General features: G+C 35.9%; 2 protein-coding genes across 2 annotated transcripts in view; both read left to right on the plus strand.

Moving 5' to 3' along the window:
• Positions 1 to 27,228, plus strand: part of LOC124962941 (dynein axonemal heavy chain 6-like) — a 292,982-nt gene that overhangs the window by 213,619 nt on the left and 52,135 nt on the right. Inside the window, 4 exon segments of the mRNA XM_047522202.1 lie at positions 4,726 to 4,861; positions 6,692 to 6,858; positions 14,553 to 14,743; positions 23,556 to 23,716. Of these exon segments, the coding sequence (XP_047378158.1) occupies positions 4,726 to 4,861; positions 6,692 to 6,858; positions 14,553 to 14,743; positions 23,556 to 23,716 (655 nt within the window).
• On the plus strand, positions 11,408 to 13,283 carry LOC124962942 (spermatogenesis-associated serine-rich protein 2-like). Its single transcript, XM_047522203.1, is given in 1 exon segment — positions 11,408 to 13,283. A coding segment is annotated over 1 exon segment (1,632 nt). The 5' UTR covers positions 11,408 to 11,520; the 3' UTR covers positions 13,153 to 13,283.

Here is a 27,228-nt window from a genome sequence, read left to right on the forward strand (position 1 = left end):
TTGCATGGTGCATGTTATTACAGATAGAGCCCTGAAGTACCTACCAGTGCTTCATGGAGACTGTGGTAGCTGAAGATTAGACATTTGACTGTGTGGCCCAGTGTAGAAGGAGGTGTGGGTCAGGAGGCCCATATTATTGCTCAGCTCTGCCTCTATTTAGCTGCATGATTTTGGTAACACTTTACCTCTTTATGCAGCAGTGCCTTCATCTGCAGAAAAGTGCTATCAGGAGTAACCAGTGAGTTAGTAGAAGTGAACCTGTTTTTAAAAGTTAGCCATCTTGCAAATAGGAAGAGTTAAAAATCCAGCAAAACATAAGATTCACAGATTTGGCAATACTGTTTGTGAAATCATGACTTCTCTTACCTGGAGATATCTCTCACTATAAATCACAGCAGTACATAATTATTTGATTGCCAGCTCCTGTGATACTGTACCACAAGTTCTACAGTTCCCTTCTTTATGTTCATTCTTTTGTCTAATTTTCTCTAGCTGCTTGAACAGACCTAACTTGCCTATGTACCATAAACGTAGCACCCCACAGAAATGAGTCCTCTAGCCCTTCCCTGAGATTCCCTCTTAGCTCTACTCTAAACTCTTGGCCTGTCATTCTCAAGTCCTGTCCTTAGATCCTGCATACCTGACATCTGTACCTGTTTTTCAGGATTTGAGCCTCAGTTTATCACTGAGAGGTTGAACTTGATGTTTTCATTTGACTCTCAGCATCCCATGCCCCTAAGACAAGCCCCAGGACATTCCTCCCCAACTCCTGCCCATCTTGCATACAAGTATATTCTATTCATTCTCTTTGGATGTATCTTATCTTCATATAGTTCATATGAACAGAGGACTTATTATGTGTTTTATGTATATCATCTCATTTATTCTCAGTATTATTCTTTTTTAATATTTGGGGGGGCACTTAACTACTGAACTACATCCACACCTCTTTTTTTTTTTTAATTTTGAAACAGGATCTCACTAAGTTGCTTAGGGTCTCACTAATTTGCTGAGACTGGCTTTGAACTTGTAATCCTCCTGCCTCAGCCTCCTGAGTCACTGGGATTACAGACATGCACCCATCATACCTGGCTCAATATTATTCTTGAGTAGATTCCTGACATTATCACTATTACAGATAAGATAATAAGGAAGGCCCAGAAAGGTTAAGTAACTTTATCACAGCAGCCTTGTTTACAGTTTTCTCATGTAGAGGTTTGGAGAACTTTCCAGAATCACACTAATGTATGGCAGGGTCTGATTAGTCTAAGCTTCCAAAGTCCTTGCCCATTCCAGTATCAGCTATTTATTTTCATGAGCAGTGTATTTTGAAAAGAAGTTTAAAATATGTTTTAAATACCAAAAAAACTAGAAACTTAAAATTACCCAGAAATCATCTTTCCAAAAGCCTGTGCATACTTCAGGTATCTGTCACATTTTGGTAATTCTCAAACTTTTTATTTTTATTATATCTGTATGGTGATCTGTGATCAGTGATTTCTGATTTACTATTATAATTGTGTTGAAGTGTCACAAACCATACACATATAAGACAGTGACTCCTTCACCAACCAAATGTCCCTATTTCTCTCCCTCTCCTTGGGCCTCCCTAATTTTAGTGAAGAAGGCATGTTGAAAGCAAAGACAGAACAAAAGCTAGACCTTTTGCACCAAACAGTAAGCGAAGTTGTGAATGCAAAGGAAAAGTTCTTGGAGGAAATTTAAAGCAATACTCCAGTGAATACACAAATTTATATATATATAAAATATTATAATTTTATATTATTTATATAATTATATATATGTATATAAAGAAAGAAACTATATTGCTTGTATGGCATAAATTTTAGTGTTCTAGATATATCAAACTAGCCACATTTCCAGAGCAAGAATCCAGTTTTCTTCAATTTGTTGAAAACCAAGAGAGATGAGGAAGCTGCAGAAGAAAAGCTCGAAGCCAGCAAAGATTGGTTTATGAAGTTTAAAGAAAGAAGCCACCTCCACAACTTAAAGTATAAGGCAAAGTAGGTGTTAATGTACAGGTGCAACAATTTCTCCAAAAGATATAGCTAAGATTTCCAATGCAGATGGAACAGCATTCGGTTGGAAGAAGATGCCATCTAGGACTTCTGTAGATAGAGAGGAATCAATACCTAGTAGCTTGAAAGATTCAAAGAACAGGCTGACTCTCTTGTTAGGGGCTAATGCTGGTAGTGGTTTTAAGTTGAGTCAATGTTTACCATCTCAAAAATGCTAGGGCACTTAAGAATTATACTCTGTCTACTCCACCTGTGCTCTATGAATGGAACAACAAAATACAGATAGCCTGATTTACTGCACTGCTGAGGGGAAGAAAATATTCCTTTCAAAATATTACTGTTCACTAATAATGTACCTAATCACCCAATATCTCTGACAGAGATTACAATATCGATGTCTTCACGTCTGCTAACACAACATTCATTCTACAACCCATGGATCAAGAAATAACTTTGACTTTCAAGTCTTATTACTTAAGAAATAAATTTTATAAGACTACGGCTACCATTAATAGTAGCTCCTTTGATAGATCTGTACAAAGTAAATTGAAAAGGATTCAACATTCTAGAACCCATTAAGAACAATCTTGAACCTGAGAGGAAATCAAAGTATCACACAGAATTTCGGAAGACATTGACTTTATCTTTCATGGATGACTGAGAAATCCAAGTCATCAATGGTGAAAGAAACTGCAGATGTGGTAGTTACAACAAGAGAACTAGAATTTGACGTGGAGCCTGAAGATGTGACTGAATTGCTGCAATCTCATGATAAGACTTTAACAGATGAGGAATTGAATTTTATGGATAAGCAAAGAAAAGAGTTTCTTGAGATAGAATCTACTTCTGTGAACGTGCTATTGACATTGTGGAAACAACAAGGGATCTAGAAATATATTAACTTAGTTTATAAAGCAAATCAACAGTAGGGTTTCAGAGGAGGGACTCTAATTTTGAAAGAAGTTCTGTGTATAAAATGCTGTCAAACATCAGCATATTCTACAGAGAAATCTTTTGGAAATGAAGAGTCAATGGCTGCAGTAAGTGTCTTTGTTTTCTTATTTAAAGAAATGAAACTAGGCACAGTGGCACAAGCCTGTAATCTCAGCTACTTGGGAGACTGAGGCAGAAGAATTGCAAGTTTGAGGCCAGCCTCAGAAATTTAGTGAGATCTTATCTCAAAATAAATAATTAGCCAAACTTTTCTATGTACATATATGAATACATCATAGTGAATTTCACCTTTATGTATTTCCATTTTTTAAAAAAACTATAAATAAATATAAGAAAGATCAATAGAGTAGAGGAAAAGGAACAGGGAGGGAGGAGGAGAGGGTTAGGGGAAGTACTAGGGACTGAACTGGAACAAATTATATTGCATACTTTTTATAATTATATCAAAATTAACCCCAACATTATGTATATCTATAATGAATCAGGAAAGGACTGGTGATGTAGGTCAGTGGTAGAAAGGAAGGAAGGAAAGAAGGAAGGAGGGAAGAAAGGTAGGAAGGAAAGAAGGAAGGCAGGAAGACAGGAAGGAAGGCAGGAAAGCAGGAAGGCAGGAAGGTAGGAAGGAAGGCAGGCAGGAAGGAAGGAATTGACACTCCAGGGTTCAGCAACCACTATCTTGATCAGTCAGCAGCCATCAACTACAAGGCAAGATCCTCCACCAGTAAGGAAATTATAATTTGCTGAAGGTTTAGTTGATTGATAGCATTTTTAGCAACAAAGTATTTTTTAATACTTAATGGTATGTACTTTTTTTAGACATAATGCTGTTACACACGATAGACTACAGTTTAGCATAAACATAACTTATATGCATCAGAAACCAAAAAATTCATGTAACCCACTTTATTGCAATATTTATTTTATTGCAGTGATCTGGAATTTAGCCTGAAATATCTCCAGAGTATCCAAAGTACTCCTGTATCGTTTCTTTTTGAGAGAATTAAGTCTTCCAAAATTGACTGTGGTGATGGTAGTACATATCTGATAATATACTAAAATCATTAGACTGTATATTTTAAATGGGTGAATCATATGGCATGCAGTTTATATCCAGTAAATCTGTTTTACATATTCAGGAAATTCTCAAAGAACTAGTTTAAGTCTGTAATCACAGCCGTTTCTTTTTTTAAATTATTTACCCACATGTAAGTGCTTCATGGAATATTGTCAGATGACATAATAATCTTCCTAGAGGTATCTGGGATTGAAATAATTAGATATGCACTCAGCACAGCTAAGGTAATATTGTTACTTGTTTTGGTACTGATATTGCTCCACTGCTCAGCTTTCCTCACCTTCTAGGTGAGATTATCCAGAATCTGCTTTGGATTCTAGTTCAATAGAAAAAAATAATAATTAACCATAAGAATATTTGTGGAGTTGAGGAAGACTGGTATAAGATGTTGGAGAAGAGCCCAGAGGTGAACTTAACAGATTTAATTTTAACCCTTCTCCAGATCAACTTTGTTCTCTGCAAATGTCAACCTGAAAAGTTTTTGTTAGCTGCACTTCTCTGCAGAGGTCTACTATATCTTATTACTTGTTCCAGAGAAATGGTTGTTTTAAACCATACTATTGTAGCTTGAATTTTCACTTAAACAAGGTAAAAGAGCATTTTATTGTTACCTTTATGAATTCTTCTTCTTTTTTTTTTTTTCCTTTTCTCTGGTAGGATCGCCCTCCTAAGCCTGAAGCTCCCTGGTTATCTACTGCCATGTGGTTTGCATGCTGTGACTTAGAAGAGTCATTTCCAGTTTTTCAAGGACTTACACAATATATATTGTTACAACCTATTTCCATATGCTTAGGTAATATGACCAAAAAGTCTGCTGTAGGGTGTTTATAAACAGACTCTTGAATCCTAACTTTAATGTCTCCTTTAAGCATCTTCTGAAATGTCAGTATTTTCTACTGGGAAATTATTCACCTTTATGAAATTGAAGTAACTGTTTTCACAATGTCTTGAGTTGAATGTTTGGCCCATCAATTTTCAGTGTTTCATGTTTACTATTATACTCCTTTTAAAAGTACAGATTTTCCTGTAAATATTGCTTTGGCTACATTCCATAGTTTTTTTAAATATTTTTTTTAGTTGTCAATGGAACTTTATTTTATTTTTATGTGGTGCTGAGTCTTGAACCCAGTGCCTAATGCATGCTAGGCAAGCATTCTACCACTGAGCTACAACCCCAGCCCCAGTCCATAGATTTTTAAAAACATTTTATTAAAGATAACATACATAAAGTATAAAAATCAAAATTATACAGCTTAATTAACTATCACAAACTGTATATACTCATGAGCCATGACCCAAATCAAGAAATAGAACAGAAGCAACATACCCAAATCCCCTCATACTGCTTCACAACACCTTTTCCTTTTTCCCTGAAGAAAACAACTACTCAGAAATAGAACAGAAGCAACATCCCCAAATCCCCTCATACTGCTTCACAACACCTTTTCCTTTTTCCCTGAAGAAAACAACTACTCAGAAATAGAACAGAAGCAACATCCCCAAATCCCCTCATACTACTTCACAACACCTTTTCCTTTTTCCCTGAAGAAAACAACTACTCAGAATTAAAACATTCTGTATTGTTTTCCCCACAAGTCGTAACATGTGGCCTTTTCAATTCTAAAAGTACACTTTTTATTTCAAAACCACTTAGGATTTTGGGGATCATCTTTTCATATTTTATTATGGAAATTATAGTTTAAGTTTCTAAATATAACATTTAGTTCAAGCTTTTCAATTATGGTATTATTTTTCTGATTTTTTCTCATACTTGATCAGAGAGACCAATTAAGATGTGCCACTATTTTTTTGCAAATTTCCCTTTGTAATTTTGGAATCTTTACCATTATTTCTTGGGAAATTATACTATTATATGCAAATAGATTGAGATTGTTATCTTTTTAATAAATGATTCCTTTTTAAAGTATTCCTCCTTACTATGAATAATATTTTTGCCTTAAAATATGTTTTCTAAATATTATGACAGCAAACTTCTCTTATTAGTTACCTCTGTATATTTCTGCTCTTTGTTTTCAATTCTTTCATGTTATTATCATATTCCTGGTGTATCCTGTTTGGGTCTTGTTGTTTTGAGGCATGTAAGTGTCTCTTTTTAATAGGAAGATATTAATACATTTATTATGGTTATTGGTCTATATCAATTTTTCTTAACTGGGGAGGATTTTATCCCCTACAGGACATTTGGCGCTATCTGGAGACATTTTCATTTGCCACAATTGAGGAGGCACTACTAGTACCTAGTAGGTTTCAACCAGATATACTGCCTAATAGCCTACTATGCTCAAAATAATCCTTCAAAATAAATAGCTACTTGGTCTAAAGTGTCAATATTAGTGAAGTTAATATTTTTAATGTATTTCTTTTCTCTTTTGGAAACTTTGGAGGGGATTGGAGGCAAGCTTTTTCTTTCTTCTTTCTTAAATTTAAGTGGATCATCCATACTCTTTTATTTACTTAGACCCCCTTACTAATTTGAAATTTTATTTGGACTTTTTAAAATTATTCATACTTCTAATATGATCTTTTTAAATTACCAAATGTACATTTATTTTATTTCAAAGTTAAATCATTCAAGTTAAAGCTTTTAAAATTGTGTTTCCAGGATCTTTTGAGACTTATATTAATTCAAAGGAATTGGAAGACTATTTTGAATTTCGAAAGGAAGACCAATCCATAACACAAGAAGAGTCCATACTCCTGGAATTTTGGATCTCAGAATTGAGTTCTTTCCATAAACTAATTCTTATTAAATGTTGCAAAGAAGAAAAGGTAGGTTTTTTAAAATTAAAGAACTGGGTTATAACTGTGTCTACTAAAGCTCACCAGTTAGTTATGATTCTTAAATTTGTTTGAGACTAACAATGGCCAGGTCTCTAAAAAATAGAGACTCTGTATTTTTACTGGAACATGTTGTTTTATACAGAAGACAATGAAAGGAAAGACTGGAGAGCCAGCCAGGAACTTCATCATCCCTTATCTACTTTGTGCTGTTAGAGAACTTATGCCATCTGCATAAATGGTACAGATTGAAGTAGTCTATGTGAGAAATTGTGGCAACCTGAAGTAAGACACAAGTAGTAGATTAAAGAGATGGAAGGGGATGTGATGAGGTGACCGGTGTGGCTCCCATTTTCTGTTTTGGTGCCAGTATGGATAGTTATACCAAAAACTAAGCAAACATGAAAAATGTGTCACAGAAAGATATCACTGAGTCTACAGTGCCTGTCAGCTCTCAGGGTGGATAGCAGCTCACTTTTAGGTAGGAAACTTTAGAGAGAGATATGGGTTAGACATAGAGATTTGGGAATCATCAGCATTGAGTTGAAAAGTGAAACCATTATAGTTGTTGGATCTGTAAAGGAATAATACATAGTAAAACAAAGGCTCAGATGGACGAAGAGTGAAACTCTTAACAAGAACCAACTTTTAAGATGCACAGAGGAGGGATGAAGGGCTTTGAGAAGGAATGATTCACAAGGGCAGAAGGAACAATATGTGAAAGAAGTATTGCAGAGGTCAATTAGATATGGAATTTCAATATGCAAAAGTTATCAACAAAATGAATGAAGCATTGCAGTAGTTTCAGTTTTTATATCTTTGCATACACAATCCCCAATTTTATTTATTCTGAATAAATATTTATTTATTCACATTGGTATTTATTTACATTGGAGAGAATATAGCCTATTCAACAAATGGTGCTGGGAAAACTGGAAATTCATATGTAACAAAATGAAATTAAACCTCTGTCTCTCACCCTGCACAAAAATCAACTCAAAGTAGATCAAAGACTTAGGCACTAAACAGAGACCCTGCACCTAATAGAAGAAAAAGTAGGTCCAGATCTTCTTCATCATGCTGGCATAGGACCTGACTTCTTTAACAAGACTCCTAAAGCACAACAAGTAAAAATAAAAATCAATAAATGGAATGGATTCAAACTAAAAAGCTTCTTCTCAGTAAAGGGAAACAATCAGTAATTTGAAGAGAGAGCCTACAGAATGGGAAAAAATCTTTCCCACACACACCTCGAATAGAGCACTGATCTCTAAGATATATAAAGAACTCAAAATAATACCAAAAAACAAATAACCCAATCAATAAATGAGCTAAGGAACTGAACAGATGCTTTACAGAAGCAGAAATACAATCAGTCAACAAACATATGAAAAAAATGTTCATCATCTCTTGCAATTAGAGAAATGCAAATCAAAATTGCTCTAAGATTTCATCTCACTCTGGTCAGAATGGCAATTATCAAAAATACAAACAATAATAAGTGCTGGCAAGGATGTGGGGAAAAAGGTACAATCATACATTGTTGATGGGACTGCAGATTGGTGCAACCAGTTTGGAAAGCAGTATGGAGCTTCCTAAGAAAACTTGGAATGGTTGGAATGGAACCATCATTTGACCCAGCTATCCCACTCCTCAGTTTATACCCAAAGGAATTAAAATCAGCATACTACAGTGATGCAGCCATGTCAATGTTTATAGCAGTTTAATTCACAATAACTAGATTGTGGAACCAACCTAGATGTCCTTCAACAGATGAATGGATAAAGAAACAGTGGTATATATACACAATGGAATATTACTCAGCCTTAAAGAAGAATGAAATTATGGTATTTCCAGGCAAATGGATGGAACTAGAGAATATCATGCTAAGTGAAATAAGCCAATCCCAAAAAACCAAAGGCCGAATGTTTTCTCTGATAAGCGGATGCTGATCTATAGTGGGAGGTAGGTAGGGAAGAATGAAGGAACTTTGGATTATACAGAAGGGAGTGAGGGGAGGGGTGGGGCAGGTGGGGATGGGAAGGATGCTAGATTGAGACAGACATTATTACCCTTTATACATATATGAGGAAAATTTTTTTAAATAAATAAATTCTTCCAAGGGAGGGGAATGATATTTATTTACCTGCTAAGAATCCGAATGGTGAGTTTGGAAGGCACTGGAGGAAAATGGAAGTTGTTTCTTTAGGAAGAGAGATAAAAATGGGAGAGGGAGAGAGAGAGAGAACTAACTGGGAACTAACTGGAAAAGGCTAAAGTATAGTTGGCAAATATTGATACAGCTTTGAAGAACTTTTTGTTGAACACAGAAAATAGGTTGTGGGGTTAAGTTGGGATACATGTGATTGCAATAAAAGTATAGAAGATAAAGCACCATTGAGAGTGTGGGTAAGAGATCATGTATAGAAAGACCCTCAAGAGTTTTTTTAAACAGTTTTACTGAAGTATAATAAAATTGACCCATTTAAGATACTCATTTTAATGACTTGACTTTTGGTGTCCTCATAGAGTTGTGCATTATCACTAAATCAATTTAGAACATTTTCATTACCTTGAATTACCCATAGTCATTATCAACCAATGCCATTGGCACCACCCCAAGGCAACCACTCTCTACTTTCTGTCTCTACATATTTGCATACCAGGCTTTTTAAATATATTATTTCATTTAGCCTAATGTTGTCAGGGTTTGTCCATATTGTACCAGGTGTCAGTATTACATTCTTTTTTATCAAGAATAATATACCATAACATGGATGTGCCACGTTTCATTTTTCCCTTCAACAAATGATGTACATTTATGCTGTTTCTACATTGTACTATATGAGCCATACTTCTGCCCAATCATACACTTGATTATACCCATTACTATCATTATACCCATTATTACCAACAATGCTGCTTTAAACATTTTTGTACGAGTTTTTGTGTAACAAGTGTTTTAATTTTTCCTGGATATATACCTCGGAGTGGAATGGCTTAATCATATGGCAACTCTGTGTTTAACTAAGGAGCTGCAAAGATGCTGCCCCATTTTACCTTCCCACAACTATATATGAGGGTTCCAATTTTTCTGGATCCTTGAGAACATTTGTTATTACCTGTCTTTTTATTACAGTAATATTTCCATATCCACAGTTTTAAGTTTCCATGGTTTCGGTTACCCAAGGTCAACAATAGTCTAAAAATATTAAATGGAAAATTCCAGAAATGACAAATCATAAGTTTTAGATTGCACATGGTTCTGGGTAGCATTCTGAAATCTCACACTATCACTACACCCTACCTGGGATGTGAATCATCTTCTGGTCTAGTTTACTCAGGCTGTATACACTACCCACCCATTAATGGCTATTGCTTACTAGCTAACCATTTCAGTTATTAGATATATTGACTCTGTAACATTGAGAGTTTCAGGCATCCACTGGGTAGTCTTGGAACATATCTTCCACAGATAAGGGGGCACTACTGAACTGCCATCCTAGTGAGTATGAGGTGATATCCTGTAGTTTTACTTTGCATGCTCCTAATAACTATTGATAGTGACCATCATTTCTTGTGCTTACTAGCTCTTTGTAGAGATCTCTATTGAGATCCTTTACCATTTTAGTTGTATTATTTGTTTTTATTTTTGAGTTATAAGAGTTCTTTATGAATTTTAGATATGATTTGCAAAAATGTTACCCCATTCTCTCCGTTGTCTTTTCATTTTCTTTCCAGTGTCCTAGGAAGCTTGAACATTTTCTAACTTTGGTATCCAGGTTATTTATTCTTCTTTTATTGCTTGTGCTATTGGTGTCATATCTGAGAAGACTGTGTCTAATCTAAGATGGGTTGTATCTCACATGCTAGGTGAGGATTACCATAACACTTCCTAATTTATATGGGCAAACACCTGAACACCTTTTCCCAGTTGACCACAGAAGGGCATATGATCCTAGGCCATATCTCTAGACCAGGTTGGGATACTTCCTCACTTCATCTCATCAGGGAGACTTTGTATTAGCTCACATCATTACAAGAAGGAGGATGAACACAAATAAGATATTTTGAGAGATACCACACTCACATAACTTATAGCATACTGTTATGCTGTTTTATTATTAGTTATTGTTAATCTATTAATATGCCTAATTTAGAAATTAAACTTTATTATAGGTATGTATAGATAGGAAAAAACTTAGTATTCATAGGGTCCAGTAATAGTCATAGATTTAGGCATCCACTGGGGGTTTTAGAACATATTCCTGGAGAGCTGGGGGAGGAGCGTGGCGGCGACGGCGGCGGCTCCAGAAGAGGAGGCGGAGGCTCTCCTTTCCTCTTCTCAGACCTCGGAGCGTCCGGGACTCAGAGCCCGGAACTGGGGGGACGCGGCGACTGCTGGGCCTCGGCTAGAGTCTCCCTGGAAAAAGAGCCATGACTATCTGCAATGATACTTCCTGACAAGAAGTTGATACAACCGAAGGAAAGGCAGTTAACAGCTAGTGAAAGGAATTTCATACTACCAAGATATTTTATCACTTTCAACTGTAGACTTCTGTTGGGCAATTTAAAATCAGAGATAATCTCAGGCCCCAGACAAAGCAAAAGGATACTTTTCTTCTGTATTTTTTTGAGATCAAAGAAACTGCAATGTCTAGGAAACAAAGCCAGAAGGATTCATCAGGATTCATTTTTGATTTACAGTCCAATACTGTACTGGCCCAGGGAGGTACTTTTGAGAACATGAAAGAAAAGATAAATGCAGTGCGTGCAATAGTTCCCAATAAGAGCAACAATGAGATCATCCTGGTTTTGCAGCATTTTGATAATTGTGTGGACAAAACAGTTCAAGCATTCATGGAAGGGAGTGCCAGTGAAGTACTCAAAGAATGGACAGTAACAGGCAAGAAAAAGAACTAAAAGAAGAAAAGCAAACCAAAATCTACAGCCAAAGCAAGTAACAGTATCCTAGATTTCAGTAAATCGGTTTCCATTCAAGAGGAGCAATCTGTGCCTTCCTCAGGAAAAGGTGGCATTAATGGTTACCATGTCAATGGTGCCATCAATGATACAGAGTCTGTGGACTCACTCAGTGAAGGTTTGGAGACACTTTCAGTAGATGCCAGAGAACTAGAAGATCCTGAGTCTGGCTTGCCAGATACACTGGATAGAACAGGATCCGTACTGGAGAATGGTGTCTCTGACTTTGAGTCCAGGTCTTCAACTGAACACCCTATTCAGAATGCCCAACATTCCAGGAATGCTGCCAAATCTCTCTCAAGATCCACCACAGGACCTCAGTTTTCCAGTCTGGGAATGGAGGACATTCCACTCTCCTCCACCAATAAAAAACTTGATTCCAATATTGAAAAATCTGTAAAAGACCTCCAGCGCTGCACAGTCTCTCTTGCACGGTATCGAGTTGTAGTTAAAGAAGAGATGGATGCTTCCATTAAGAAAATGAAACAAGCTTTTGCTGAACTGCAAAGTTGTTTAATGGATCGAGAAGTGGCATTGCTTGCTGAAATGGATAAAGTGAAAGCTGAAGCAATGGAAATTTTGCTTAGCCGACAAAAGAAAGCTGAACTTCTAGAGAAGATGACTGATGAGGCTGTGCGAATGTCAGAGGAGCAATTGGTCGAGCTCAGAGCTGATATCAAACACTTTGTTAGTGAACGTAAATATGATGAGGATCTGGGACGAGTAGCCCGATTCACCTGTGATGTAGAGACTCTAAAGAAGAGCATTGATTCCTTTGGACAAGTGTCGCATCCAAAGAACAGCTATTCAAACAGATCACGATGTAGCTCAGTTATATCTGTGTCCTTGAGTGACCCAAGTGATGCCTCTGCTGCTTCCTCTTCGACCTGTGCCTCTGCTGCCAGCCTTACAGGTGCTAACAAGAGAAATTCAGCACCAGGAGAGACTCCTACAGCCAACAGCAGCCAACCCTACCAGCCTCATCAGGAAGTATTGTCGGGGAACAGACGAGGAGGACAAGGCTTCAGGCCTCAAGGCCAAAAGTCCAGTGACCCTATGAGCCAAGGGCAACATGACAGTATGGGTCGTTACAGAAGTAGCTCCTGGTATTCATCTGGTTCTAGGTATCAGAGTGCTCCACCCCAGGCACCTGGAAACACTAGTGAGTGGGGCCAGGCTCACTCTGCAGGGACCAATGGAACTGGAGCCAGCATGGAGGCTTGTCCACCCAAGCCCTCATTCAAAAAGGGGCTCCCCCAGCGCAAACCCAGGACCTCTCAGCCTGAAGCTATGAACTCTTGAGAGAAATTCCAATTGGCCTTTCTTCTGTATCCCACTTAATTCAACCTGATAACTGGACTTTAGAAAACTTATAGTTAGATTTAATAACAAAAAGAAGTTTATGCATATCACTTTTTGTGCCATTCTAAATATTTTTTTTGTTTATTCTCTCCTTATTTCCTCATTATCGTTTTTGGAGGGGAACTGTTTTTTTTCCTCTGACCTTTCCCAGTGATATGGACTGATTTTGATTGGTCATTTCCACCAGGAATCAGGGGCAACTATTTCCCTGCTTCCCAAGAGTAAGCAACATTCTTCCCAGTACACCAAGTCTTCCAACTGCCTGAAGAGGCCTTGTTCAGCAAGTCCCCATTGTTGAGACTATCTCAGGAGAAAGTGGGTTAGAGCTAGTCCTGTCATCATTTCAGTCTAAGTGGAAGCCACAGGTGCCTGCCAGGTTCCCTCCAAATAACAGTTTGACCAGAAGAGGCAATTGAGGGGATTGTGTACCACACTGGATTAGCCAGAAAAGGGAAATGTTAATTGGTGAAAAGGAGAGAACACTAGGAAACATTTGAGAATCTGCCTCTATCAGATTGTGCCTGAGATTTGACACTTGAATCAGGGTCTCAGTCCCCCGCTTGGCACCATAGCTTAATTGCAGTTTCTTCAAAATGCCCAAAGCCTTGTTCCTGGTACTTGGCTGTACTTTAGACTGTAAACCAGTCTGAGGAAGTCTATGGAAAGTAGCATTTAATTAAAGTTTTTTTTTTAAGTTTAAAAAAAGACATTTCTTCATTTCGGTGTTTGAGGATTTTTTTAAATGAATGTTCTCCCCCTTTGCTGAATCCTGTTCTGATCCTGAACCAAATTTATAGAAATATAATTGGTATTAATCTATGGTATTACCCATCAAAAAATTGTTGCAGTCAATCTTTATAGATAAATAAATTAAAACAGCTGCAAAAAAAAAAAGAACATATTCCTGATAGATAAATAGGGACTACCACAAATAGAATGATGAGAAACTTCCCTCTTATCCAGAAGTTCTTCTTGCTCAGTGAAGTCATGAGAATTATGTGAACAGATATTGGTATACAAATCCACCAGATTATATCCATAGAAAGAAGTCTACCCAGGACTGGGGTTGTGGCTAAGTGGTAGAGCACTTGCTCAGCAAGTGTGAGGCACTGGGTTTCATGCTCAGCACCACATAAAAATAAATGAATAAAATAAAGGTCTATCAACATCTAAAAAGAATATTTTTAAAAAAAGAAGCCTACCCAGTCACAAAAGATTGAGTGCAGAAGTGTAGAGCACAACCACCAGGAGTCAAAGGGGAAATTTAGGATAAAAGTGTGAATGAACCTCATCCGACGTACTATTTCCTAATTTTTTTTCCTTCTCTTTTCAACTTTCAGGTGGTTTTTGCTCTTACAGACTTTGTAATAGAAAATCTTGGAAAACAGTTTGTAGAAGCACCACCTGTGGACCTGGCTACTGTGTACCAAGACATGTCATATAACACCCCGCTGGTGTTCATCTTAAGCACAGGCTCAGATCCCATGGGTGCATTTCAGAGGTTCGCTCGGGAAAGTGGGTACTCAGAACGGTAAGGTCACATTATGCAGTTTTTATCTCTTTGTTAATTTGTCTTTGTTCTTCTCTGCTGTGGAACATGAACTCTACCATTCTGGTATTCTTCACACACACACAAAAAAATTAAGATGTGTTAATATTTCTCTATGTATATAATTAAAATGGAATAAAAATCATAAAAGCTATAAATTTCATTTGAGCAGAATGATTACTTAAAATATTAAAGTATAATAATGAAGTTGAATAGTGATTGAAACTTTTTTAGTATTTAGCTGCTTTTTTTTTTTTTTTTTTTTTTTTTTTTGCAGTAATGCGGATTAAACTCAGGGGTACTTTATTACTGAGCTACATCTCCAAGCCTTTTTATTTTTTATTTTGAAATAGGGTCTCACCAAGTTGCCCAGACTAGCTTTGAACTTATAATCCTCTTATTTCTACCTCCTGAGTAGCTGGGTCTTTCTCATGATGGCTTCCAGCTCTGATGCAGCCTGGTCCCTGGACTGAGAATTATAGGGATGTGATGAATCCAGTCTCTTCATTTGGAGTTTATGACCTGCATTGTTAGACTGCTCCAGAGAAACAGAATCAATAGGAAAGATTGTGTGTGTGTGTGTGTGTGCGTGTGTGTGTGTGTGTGTGTGTGTGAGGCAATTAAACTTATAGAAAGAAACAGCTTATTTTGACTTTATACTTGTGGAGGTTTCATTCCAAGATTGGGTAGCCCATTTCTTTGAGCCCCTGGCAAGGGTGGCACATCACGTCAGGAACATGTAGCAGAGCAAAACACTGACTTCATGAAGCAGAGCAGAAGAGGAAGAAATTGGGGTTCCACAGTGCCTTTCAAGGGCGCACCCACCATTAGGCACCACCTCTCAATAGCACGACCCTAGGGACCAAAATTTTAACACATGCATCTTTGGGGAACACTCATCCAAACCAGATTGAAACCTTGGCTCTTGTGTCTAGAGCCAGCTGACTTTTGGACTGGAATTTGTACCAACAGCTCTCCTGGCTCTCAGGCTTTTGGACTCAGAATGGAACTACACATCATCAACTTTTCTGAATCTTCAGTTTACTAACGGCAGATCTTGGGACGTCTTAGTCCCTGTCACTGTGTAGTCAGTTCCTTATTAAAATATATATATATACATGTACACACATATACACATGTATGTATATATATACACACATTTTTAAATGTATATGTGTGTAATAATATATAAAAAATATATACTTAATATATTTTAATAAATATATTTAAAATATGTATGCGTATGTGCATATATATGTGTGTGTATTTATGTGCACACATATATACACACATGTATGGATGAATATATGTACACACACATATATATTTTTTAATAAGAAACTGATTATACAATTATAGAGACTAAGCAGTCCTAAGATCTGCTGTCAGCAAGATGGAGTTTCAGAATAGTTGATGATGTGTAGTTCCAGTCTGAATCCAAAAGCCTGAGAGCCAAGAGAGCTGTTGGTACAAGTTCCAGTCCAAAAGTCAGCTGGCTCTAGACACAAGAGGCAAGGTTTCAAGCTGAGTCTAGTGGCTAGAAAAGATCAGTACCTCAACTCAACAGTCAGGCAGGATGAATTCCCTCATACTTAGCCCAGCTGAGTGTTGAAAGCATGACCCAAGACAGACACAGAGCCCACATAACAATAATCTGGGAGATCTCTTCTTGTCACCCTAGGCATTTAATGAAATCACTATTGAATTACTAACTGATTACTAAGCCAAACAAATAGAGATGTCATGTCTACATGTCAGTATCAACATGCAACAAATAATACAGTTGTTACAAAATGGATTCACAAAAGTCACTAACCAAACCATGAGTAGCAGCAACAAACATTGGAGAGGGAACAATCTGATAGTTGCCGCATTGTAATAGTCAAAATGTCCACTTTTCAAAAAGCATTATAAGACATCCAAACAACCAAGAAGTATGACCCATTCACAGGGGGGAAAAAAACAGAAACTGACCCTGGTGAATGGTAGGCATTGAATCTACTAGACAAAAACTTTATTTTTATATATATTTTCATTTTTAAATAACACATAGTAATTGTAATGTATGGGGTACAGTGTGATGTTTTGATACATGTATACAATGTATAATGATCAAATTAGGGTAAATGGTATATCTGTTACCTCAGACATTTATTATTTCTTTGTATTGGAATCATTCAAAATTCTCTTTACCAGTCATTTGAAATAATTGTCAGCCATAGTTATCCTACTGTGCTTGTTATTCCTCCTATACAGCAGCACCCCTGTACTTAGGAACCATCCTCTCTACAACCCTCCCTTCCACACCCTTCTCAGGCAGTAGTAAACCCTGTTCTATTTTCTACTTCTTTTTCACTCCTACATATAACAAAGAACATGCAATATTTGAGAGACAAAAACTTTAAATCAGCTATTTTAAATATACTCATATAGCTAAATAAAACATAAAGAAAGCTAAGGGAAAACATAAGAATGATATCTCACCAAAATAGAGAGTATCAGTAAAGAGGTAGAAATTATAAAAAGGAACAAAGTAGAAATTCTGGAGGCTAAAATTATAATAATTGAAATGAAAAATTCGCTAAAAGAATACATGTGTGAAGAAGCAGAAGAACCAGTAGACAGAAAGATAGGTCAATTGAGATTACTCAACCTCTCAGGAGCTGAAAGAAAAAAAAAAGAATGAAGAAAAATGAACAGAGCCCAAGAGATCTGAGAGATGCCATCGAGGCTACCAATATACACATAATGAAAGTACCAGGAGAAAACAGGGAAAGGATATTCAGAAAGAATACCTGAGGAAATATTCTGTTTGAGCTGGCATGTTCTGATTCTCAGACCTTCACACAGTATGAATTATGCTAATGACTTTCCTCATTCTTCAACTTTGCAGAAGGCAGATTGTGGGACTGCGTGGTCTCCATAATCACATCAGCTAATTCCCATTAAATGTATGTGTGTGTATCATGGGAAAACACGCACACACACACACACACACACACGTACATGTATACATACATAATATATATTCTGTTTTTCTGCAAAACTCTATCACACTAGGTATGAGATTTCTTTTTGGGATAGTGAAAATATTCTACAACCAGATTGCAGTGATGATTTTCCAACACTGTGAGTATACTGGAAGATAGTTAATTGTACACTTTTAATTTTAAAAAAGACTAACTAAGATACAATTAAAGAAAAACAAGGTAAGAGGACTTTTTATTACATGTCAAGACTTACTATATAAACTTTTTATAAAACTGGAGTCATTTAGACATTGTGATAGCAGTACAAGTCTAGACAAATAGATGAATGAGAAAAATAGATGATTCAGAAATGAACTTATGTACATTGGGATCCTATTTATGACAGAAGTGATATCTCAGAGCAGGGAAGAAAAAAGAATCTTTCCAAGAAATAGTCCTGAACTCATTGGAATAGCCACACACAAAAAAATTAATTTTGACATGTATCTCACATCATACATATAAATAAATTCTGATGGATTGTAGAACCAAACAATAGAAGGCAAAACAATAAATATAAGATAATATAAGAAAGTATCATCCTGGGCATTGAAAATTTTCCTAAATGCAAAAGGGTGATTGATCATTTTTAAAAATTGATAAATTAGGCTGAAGTACATTAACATTTAGAATTTTTATTCTTTTTTTGTGGGGGAGGATATAGGGAATGAACTCAGGGGCACTCAACCACTGAGCCACATCTCCAGCCCTATTTTGTATTTTCTTTAGAGACAGGGTCTCACTGAGTTGCTTAGTGTCTTGTTTTTGCTGAGGCTGGCTTTGAACTCGAGATCCTCCTGTCTTAGCCTTCCAAGCTGCTGGGATTACAGGCATGTGCCACTGCATCCAGCTAGAATTTTTATTCATAAAAGGCAGTATTAAGAGAGTGTTTTAAAGAGACAAGTGACAAAGTGGGAGAAAATACTAGTAGTAAATTATAACAAAGGGTTTATATCTGACCTAAAGAACTCTGAGAAATCAATATAAAAAAGATAGCCACTACAGAAAGTACAACCCAAAAGGTAAACCCTGATGTAATCTGTGGACTTTTATTATATAATATTATGTCAATATTAGCTCATCGGTTATAACAGATGTATCACACTGATGCAAGATGTTAAAGGAGAAACTGGGAGAGGGAAAGGGAGCTATATGATAACTATACTCTCTTTGTAAACAAAAATTTGCTCAAAAAATACATAATGTCTATAAATTATAACTAAACCCAACCAAAATAAGTTTGAGGCTGGGTAGGATTTTTAAAAAATAAAAGAATAAAATGGGGATAAAAGACAAAAAAGGAAGTAACCAAATGGTCAATAAAAAAAAAGAAAAAACAATTTAAAGCTTCAATGAGACACCACTACACATCTACCAGATGTTAGCCAAGATGTGAAGAAAGAGAAACTCTCATCTACTGCTGGTGGAGGTATGGAATTGCAACACCATCTTGGAAAACAGTTTGATATTACACAAAAGTTATATATACATACTGTGTCAAACAGCAAGAAATAGTCACATGACTAGAAATGGAGGGCCAACATAGACCAAAAGGTACATACAAAATGTTTTTGAAGAATTATGATTAATAATCAACAAACAGATAACTTTATCCAAGGAGAAAATGGGTTAATAAATCGTAGTCTAAGAGCACCCTGGAATATTATGCAACAATGAAAAATGTATGGACTTACAATAACACAAAATAACATGAATGAATCTTTAAAAACATAATGTTGGGGTACATCATTTCATTTATATGGTTGTACAAGATATAAAAAATTAAAAGATAAATTAAAAAAACATAATGTTAGAGGGAGAAGATGGGACTAAGGGGAAGCTGGATTTCTCCTCACTCAGTGACCCTGGATGCAAGCAGCGGTAATACTGCTTTTCTGTGAGATGGGAAAAAGAGAGATTTAATTAAAACTCAATACTGGGACAGAGTGCCTAAAGAAACATCAAAATCCCACCAACAAAGAAAAGCTAAGGAACAGATGGATTCTCAGCCAAGTTCTACCAAACCTTTAAAGAACTAATACCAATCCTTCTCAAATTATTCCATAAAATAGAAAAAGAGGGAACTCTTCCAAACTCATTCTGTGAAACTATTATCACCCTGATACCAAAACCAGACAAAGACACATCGAGGAAAGAAAACTTCAGACCAATATTCTTGATGAACACAGATGCAAAAATGCCGCTTGCCGCCCACCAGCGGGACAAACGACACGTACACTTCAGAAGTTCATGAAGCAGCTTCCGCTTTATTCAGATAACACCCTCAATATATAAATAGTCTCATGCATATGCAATTGTAATCAGATACATCCATCCAATCCTATTAAAGGTCAAGCGATCACGAGCTCAAGCATACATGTAAGATATATCTGTCCATGTGCTAGGCGCCTGAACTAATTATCATACAGCCAATGGTAAATGCTTCCTGTTTTTCTCAAGGTGCATTCAGCACACCCTTTGGCTCTCTGCCAGTCGCCATCTTGGATGCATGTGGTGTAACCCTGGGCCTCGGGTCTTGCCCGCCACAAATTCTTAATAAAATACTGGCAAATCACATATGAAAACACATTAAAAAGACAGTGCGCCATGACCAAGTAAGTTTCTTCCCAAGGATGCAAGATTGGTTAAATATACAGAAATCAAAAAACGTAATTCAAAAAACATAATTCACCACATCAATCAATGGAAAGACAAGAATCAAATGATTATCTCAATAGATGCAGAAAAAGCATTGACAAAATACAGCATCCATTCATGTTTAAAACACTAGAAAAAAATAAGGATAGAAGGAACATACCTCAATATTGTAAAAGCTATATATGACAAACCCAAGGCCAGGATCATTCTCAAAGGAGGAAAAAGTGAAAACATGTCCTCTAAAAACTGGAACAAGACAAGGATACCCACTTTCACCACTTCTATTCAACATTGTTCTTCAAACTCTAGTCAGAGCAATTAGGCAAAAGAAAAAAAATAAAGGGATACAAATAGGAAAAGAAAAGTTCAAACTATTTCTGCTTTGCAACATGATCCTATATTTAGAAGACCAAAAAATTTCACCAGAAAACTTATAGAACTCATAAATGAATTCAGCAAAGTAGCAGGATACAAAATTAATACCCATAAATCAATTGCATTCCTATATTCCAACGATGTGAATCAGCTGAATGTGAAACTAGGAAAACCATCCCATTCACAATCACCTCAAAAAACCATAAAATACCTTGAATTAATCTAACAAAAGAGGTAAAAGACCTCTACAATGAAAACTGCAGAATACTAAAGAAGACCTTAGAAGATAGAAAGACCTCCCATGTTTTTAGATAGGCAGAATTAATATTGTCCAAATGGCCATACTACCAAAAGTGCTATACAGATTCAATGCAATTTCCATCTAAATTCCAATGACATTCTTCATAGAAATAGAAAAATCAGTCATGAAATTCATTTGATAAAATAAGAGACCCAGAATAGCCAAAGCAATCCTTAGTGAGAAAAGCGAAGTAAGAAGTATCACAATCCCAGACCTTAAACTGTACTAGAGAACTATAGTAACAAAAACAGCATGGTATTGGCATCAAAACAGGCATGAAGACCACTAGAACATAATAGAAGACACAGAGACAAAGCCACATTAAGTACAGTCGTCTCATACTAGACAAAGGCACCAAAAACATAACACTGGAGAAGCAATAGCCTCTTCAACAAATGGTGCTGGGAAAACTAGAAATCCATAAACAGTAGAATAAAATTTAACCCTTATATCTCACCCTGCATAAAACTCAACTCCAAGTGGATCAAAGACTGGCATTGGGCCAAAAACCCTGCACCTACTAGAGAAAGTGTAGGTCCAACACTTCAATATATTGGCTCAGGAATTGACATCCTTAATGAGACTCCTAAAGTGCAAGAAGTAAAATCAAGAATCAATAAATGAGATGTCATCAAACTAAAAATCTTCTTCACAGCAAAAGAAACAAGAGTGTGAAAAGAGAATCTACAGAGTGGGAGAAAATCTTTGCCACTTGTACCTCAGAGCATTAATTTCCAGGATATACAAAGAACTCAAAAAAAATTAAAAACAAAAACACAAATAACCCAATTTATAAATGAGTAAAGGAAATGAATAGACACTTTCAAAAGAAAAAATACAAATGATCAAAAAATATATGAAAAAATATTCAATATATCTAACAATTAGAGAATGCAAATTAAAACTACACTGGGATTTCATCTCCAGTCAGAATGGCAACAAAAAATACAGGTAACAATAAATGTTGGTGAGGATGTGAGGAAAAGGGTACACTCATACATCGTTAGTGGAACTGAAAACTAGTGAATCACTCTCAAAAACAGTATAGAGATTCCTCAAAACACTTGGAATGTAACCACCATTTAACCCAGGTATCCCATTCCTCAGTATATATTCAAAACATTTAAAATCAGCATACTACATTGATGCATCCTTATCAATCTTGACAGCAGCACAACTCACAGTAGCTAAGCTATTGAGCCAACCTGGTTCCCTTCAAGAAATGAATGGATAAAGAAAATGTGTGTGTATATATATATATATATATATATATATATACACACACACACACACAATGCAATATTACTCAGTCATTAAGAAGATGACTTTATGACATTTGGCAGTAAATGGATGGATCTGGAGACTATCTTGCTAAGTAAATAAGCAAATCACACACAAAAAAATGTTGAATGTTTCCTATATGTGGAAGCTAACCCACAGTAAAGGGTGGGAGGGGAAGACTAGAAGTTTAGTAGATTAGACAAAGGAGAATGAAGGGAAGCGAGGGAGATAGGAAAAGCAAAGACATTTTAATGAGTCTGACAAAATTTTCCTATGTACATATATGAATACACCACAATAAATCCCATGTGAATGTACCATCATGTACATCCACAAGAATGGGGCCCTAATTAGAAAGAGATATATTCCATGCTTTTATAATTATATCAGATTTCTCATCTATAATAGTAGATGTCATTTATAACCAATAAAAAATTAAATAAATAAATAATGTTGATTGATATAGAACAAAAAGAAAAGAATATTATATGAATATTTAAATATTTAAGGAAAAAATATATGATATCATTTATATAAAATAATATTTATTATATGATTTCATTTATATAAGATTCCAAAACAAGAAAAATGAATCTATGGTGTTCGGATTCTACACTTTGTTGCTTTTGGAACACTGATTGATAGGATGCCGATTAGTTATCTCTTTTTTGACCTGAGTAATGATATATATGCACATTTACTTTGGGAGAATTTTTTAAGCCACACACTAAGGATTTGTACACTTTTTCTATATGTCTATTAGACTTACATTTTCTTAAATTTTTTTCAGAATGGCTCTATTGTGTTGTTAAGGAGAATTTATCCTTTAAAGGAATAAAGAAGGTGCGGAAAGGGACAGAGGCAATATGTCACTGGGGTATCAGCAAAGTTCTCAACTATGGTTGTTCATTTGTGGTCATTCACACAGATATATATTTATTTTTGCTGCATATTTGTTTGTTTCCTGTGTGTGTGTTATCATCAACATGTTTTTAAAAACAAAATAAAAAAATGTTTGCACCTCAGCCAGAACTGGGATTAGCAATGTACATATTCATAAAGAGTCTATCATGGCATATTTACATTTTTAAAAATATCTGCATTGCTTAAAAATAGTATAACATAGTCTTTGTTGTTGTTTTCAATTCAGAGTGCAGTCAATTTCGCTGGGGCAAGGACAAGGACCCATTGCTGAGAAAATGATCAAGGATGCAATGAAATCAGGAAACTGGGTATTTTTGCAAAATTGCCATCTTGCTGTTTCTTGGATGTTAGCAATGGAAGAGCTAATTAAATCCTTCACAGAACCAAGTATGTTGAGCACATAACATTTGCATAATAATACCATTTTATCAAGTCCTTAGAGTAGATCTTAATTGTAGAAATTGTGTTTCTTATTAATATAGATGAGAAATTTGAGCACTAGGCAGGTTCAGTTAAGTTACACAACCAGGATTCAAATAAAGGTCTTCAGACTCCACATTAAGGGGATAATCCTCTGGATCACTTCTGTTTCATATTACCTTTATGGGAGGCCATTTGAATTTGAAATATATTTCCTATGGAGTGATTAAAAGAAATAGTAAAACATACTTAGGTCAAAGAAAGGAAATGAAATCGTTATAAAATAAAAGAAGTACAGAACCAGGAGAACCAATAATGGTCCAGAGCCCTTTGTTAGGGGTCTCAGAATGCTTTCTGGGAATGTGAAAATTCTCGATGAGTCTTGGAAATTGCTTTTCTCAGTATTATCTATAAAGGTGAGGAACTGCTCCTTTGGAGAATCACTGGCCTTCACTGATTACCAAGCCACCTTCCCCAAACGTTCCCTCACTTCCTGGCCCCAGCCCTACCACCGACCCTGCCTTCTGTAGGCTGCTTCCAATAAGGACAAGAAGTCATTTGTATCTACCATCTAGAATCTATCCTGTCCACTCTTTTTCAGTACAAATAAAGGATGTTCTACTTTCTGATGGTCCCTTTCATTTATGTTTAAGTGGAAAATTACCCCAAAATGGAATTTATATTTAATGAGAATGACAAGAAGGTCTTCACTACATTTCAGGATTTGAATTTTTTTTAAATGTTAGGGAAGGCATCAAAAAAGCAGTTTCTTGCAGTGATACTACATGGAGAGGTCAATAAGTTTCACTCTAACTAGGACAAGAGCATTCACCAGTTCTTCAAGGAGACCAGTTACTTGTGGGCTTTATGTGTTTGCAGCTCACAAAACCTTCAATGGATAGAAAAATCCTCCTCTTGCTATAATCATTTATAAGCTAACCATTCAAGTTTTGATATTAAACTTGAATCATATAAAATAAAATATATTTGAGTAGTAAACTGAAACAAGAAAAGAAGGAAAAAATTAAATAAAACAAAAACAAAACCCTCTAGACTTAAAATTCTAAGACTTCAGTAAAATTCTGCCCCACTGCTTCATGACTATGTATGCCATATCTTTCCTCTGGGACTTAATTTCCCCAGCTATAAAATGACTTTAGATCATCTTTGCTAAAAGTCCATTACTGAGATGATTTCTAAGATTTTCTTCCAGCTGTAAATTCCTGTGATGTCTATGAACATTAAGATACATGATACTAGAGCTGGAGCTACTGTAGGTCAGTGGTAGAGAAAATGCTTAACATGCTCAGGACCTTAGGTTCGGTCCCCAGCACCAAAAAAAAAAAAAAAAAAAAATGGGGGCAAGGAGGAATGCTTGATGCCTTTGCAATCATAAGTAGAAAACAATGATTCTCAAAACTTGACCTTTTTCTTTTTTTGGTTTTCTCAGTTAGTGAAATAATTAGTCCCAAAGATTGGTTACTGTTTACTTCTATGCCTAGTTGTCTTATTATGCAAGAAACTTTAGTATTGGTCTAGGATTGTATGAGGATTAATTTTAAATTTTGACTATTTAATATGGCTCATGAATTTAGATTACCAAACCGAGAAACATAAATTCAGCTTTGATATTCAGTCACCTACCCGTTCAGTGAAACATTTCAGAACTTGCTATGTACCATACATTGCTGTAGGAGTTTAAAGTATGTCCTGATAGAGTTATGCCATTAACATAGACCAGACATGTTTGTGTCTTTCCACAATGCCAGAATTTATTAAATAACAATAAATTCATAAGCTGCATCACTTTCAATCAGCTTTAATTCACCAACATACTCATGGTTCACTAGGAGTCATGACCAAGACAATCACAAGTTCTTTTAGTCCATTCTCAATTACTAATATCTATAACACTCATACTTCACAGAATATTATATATGGGATACAGAATGAAAGTCATGCCAAGAGTAAAAAAGCAGAGAGCAGGATACAAAAGCTAGGCATCACAGCAGGTGGTCAGATAAGGGTGTTAACAAATCAGTTCACAGAGGTGAGGAGTGACCAGGTGACAGGATCAGTGTGCCACTGTGTCTAGTCTTGGGGTGTTCCTCCTTTTATGGGTCTTAGGTGAGGGGGTTACATCTACTGAGATTGATAAGTCCCTGCACCTGGTGTTTCTAATATGATTTAATATGCTCCAGTGTCCATGTGCTCTTTTTTAATTTAAGAAGTTAATTTTTATTGTCATAAATAAATTACTTATTAATTTGTACCCATGGTTTTGCTGGGTGGTTGCTTACCTGTACGGATAAGACATAGAGTTATTTACCTTGGCACTTGTACTCAAAATGAGTAGCTCCTGGCAAATTACTGCTTTCCAAATTGAAGTAACTCAGCAGGGCACAGCCTGCTTTCTACAAGTATGTCAGTGAACAAAACCACACGTACATAATCTGCTCTTATAGTGCCTACATTTTAGTGGGAAGAAAGACAATGAATAAACTACATGGTATGATAGAATGTGACTGTGCTTTGGGAAAAAATAAAAAGGAGGGTAAGGGGAGAGGTAGTTCAGAAAGATCAGAATGAGCTGGGGGTAAGATGATAGCAATTTTAAATGGTGTGGTCTTGTAGGCCTTTTTGAGATGATAACTTTTGACTAAGACAGGAAGAAAGTGAGGGAATTTGAGGGAAGAACATTCCAGGAAGAGGGAATAGCCAGTGCAAAGATGCCAATGCCAAGGGAAGGAGCCAACCTAACCTGGCATGTTTGAGAAACAGCAGAAAATACCAAGGAAATCATACCTGTCTTCCTGTGATGGGAACAATGATTTTTCCCAACTTTACCATGACCTTTTTAAAAATTTTTAAAATTTGTTCTAATTAGTTATACATGACAGTAGAATGCATTTATACATTTTGATACATAATACAAAAATGGAGTATAATTTCCCATTCTTCTGATTGTACATGTTATGGCCTTTGAATCTAAAAGTAGAGCTTAGTTCTTCTGTGTGCACTGCCCAGAAAGTGTGTTGAGTTGAATTGTCAGTTGCATCCTTAGGATCTCTATATTCCTGCTCCTTCTGTTCTACCAATGGGCTTCCTTTCTTCTCCACAAGACTTTCTCAACATATTTATACAATTTTCCCTAAGTGAGCAGCTTAGAAAAAAATCATGAACTAAATACACTATCATTAACTGTCCTCTTTTTCAACTGAAAATTTTCCCCATTATAAAGAGAAAGAACTTAATATCTTAAGTATTAAAAATTGATATGTGCCTAATTTCTTTATCCACATATGCTGCTAGAAGTCTGCCTCCCAATGTGAAGTGTCCAGAACAACTCCTTCCACCTCCATCTTAAAACCTTTTAGAACATACTTGAAAAAGATCAACTAGAGTTTTAAATAATATGAAGTATTTTCCTTCCCTAGAATTATTTATTATTATGATTATAACTTATTTAAAAATTAATA

The sequence above is a fragment of the Sciurus carolinensis genome, chromosome 13, assembly GCF_902686445.1.
Source record: "Sciurus carolinensis chromosome 13, mSciCar1.2, whole genome shotgun sequence".
NCBI lineage: Eukaryota > Metazoa > Chordata > Mammalia > Rodentia > Sciuridae > Sciurus > Sciurus carolinensis.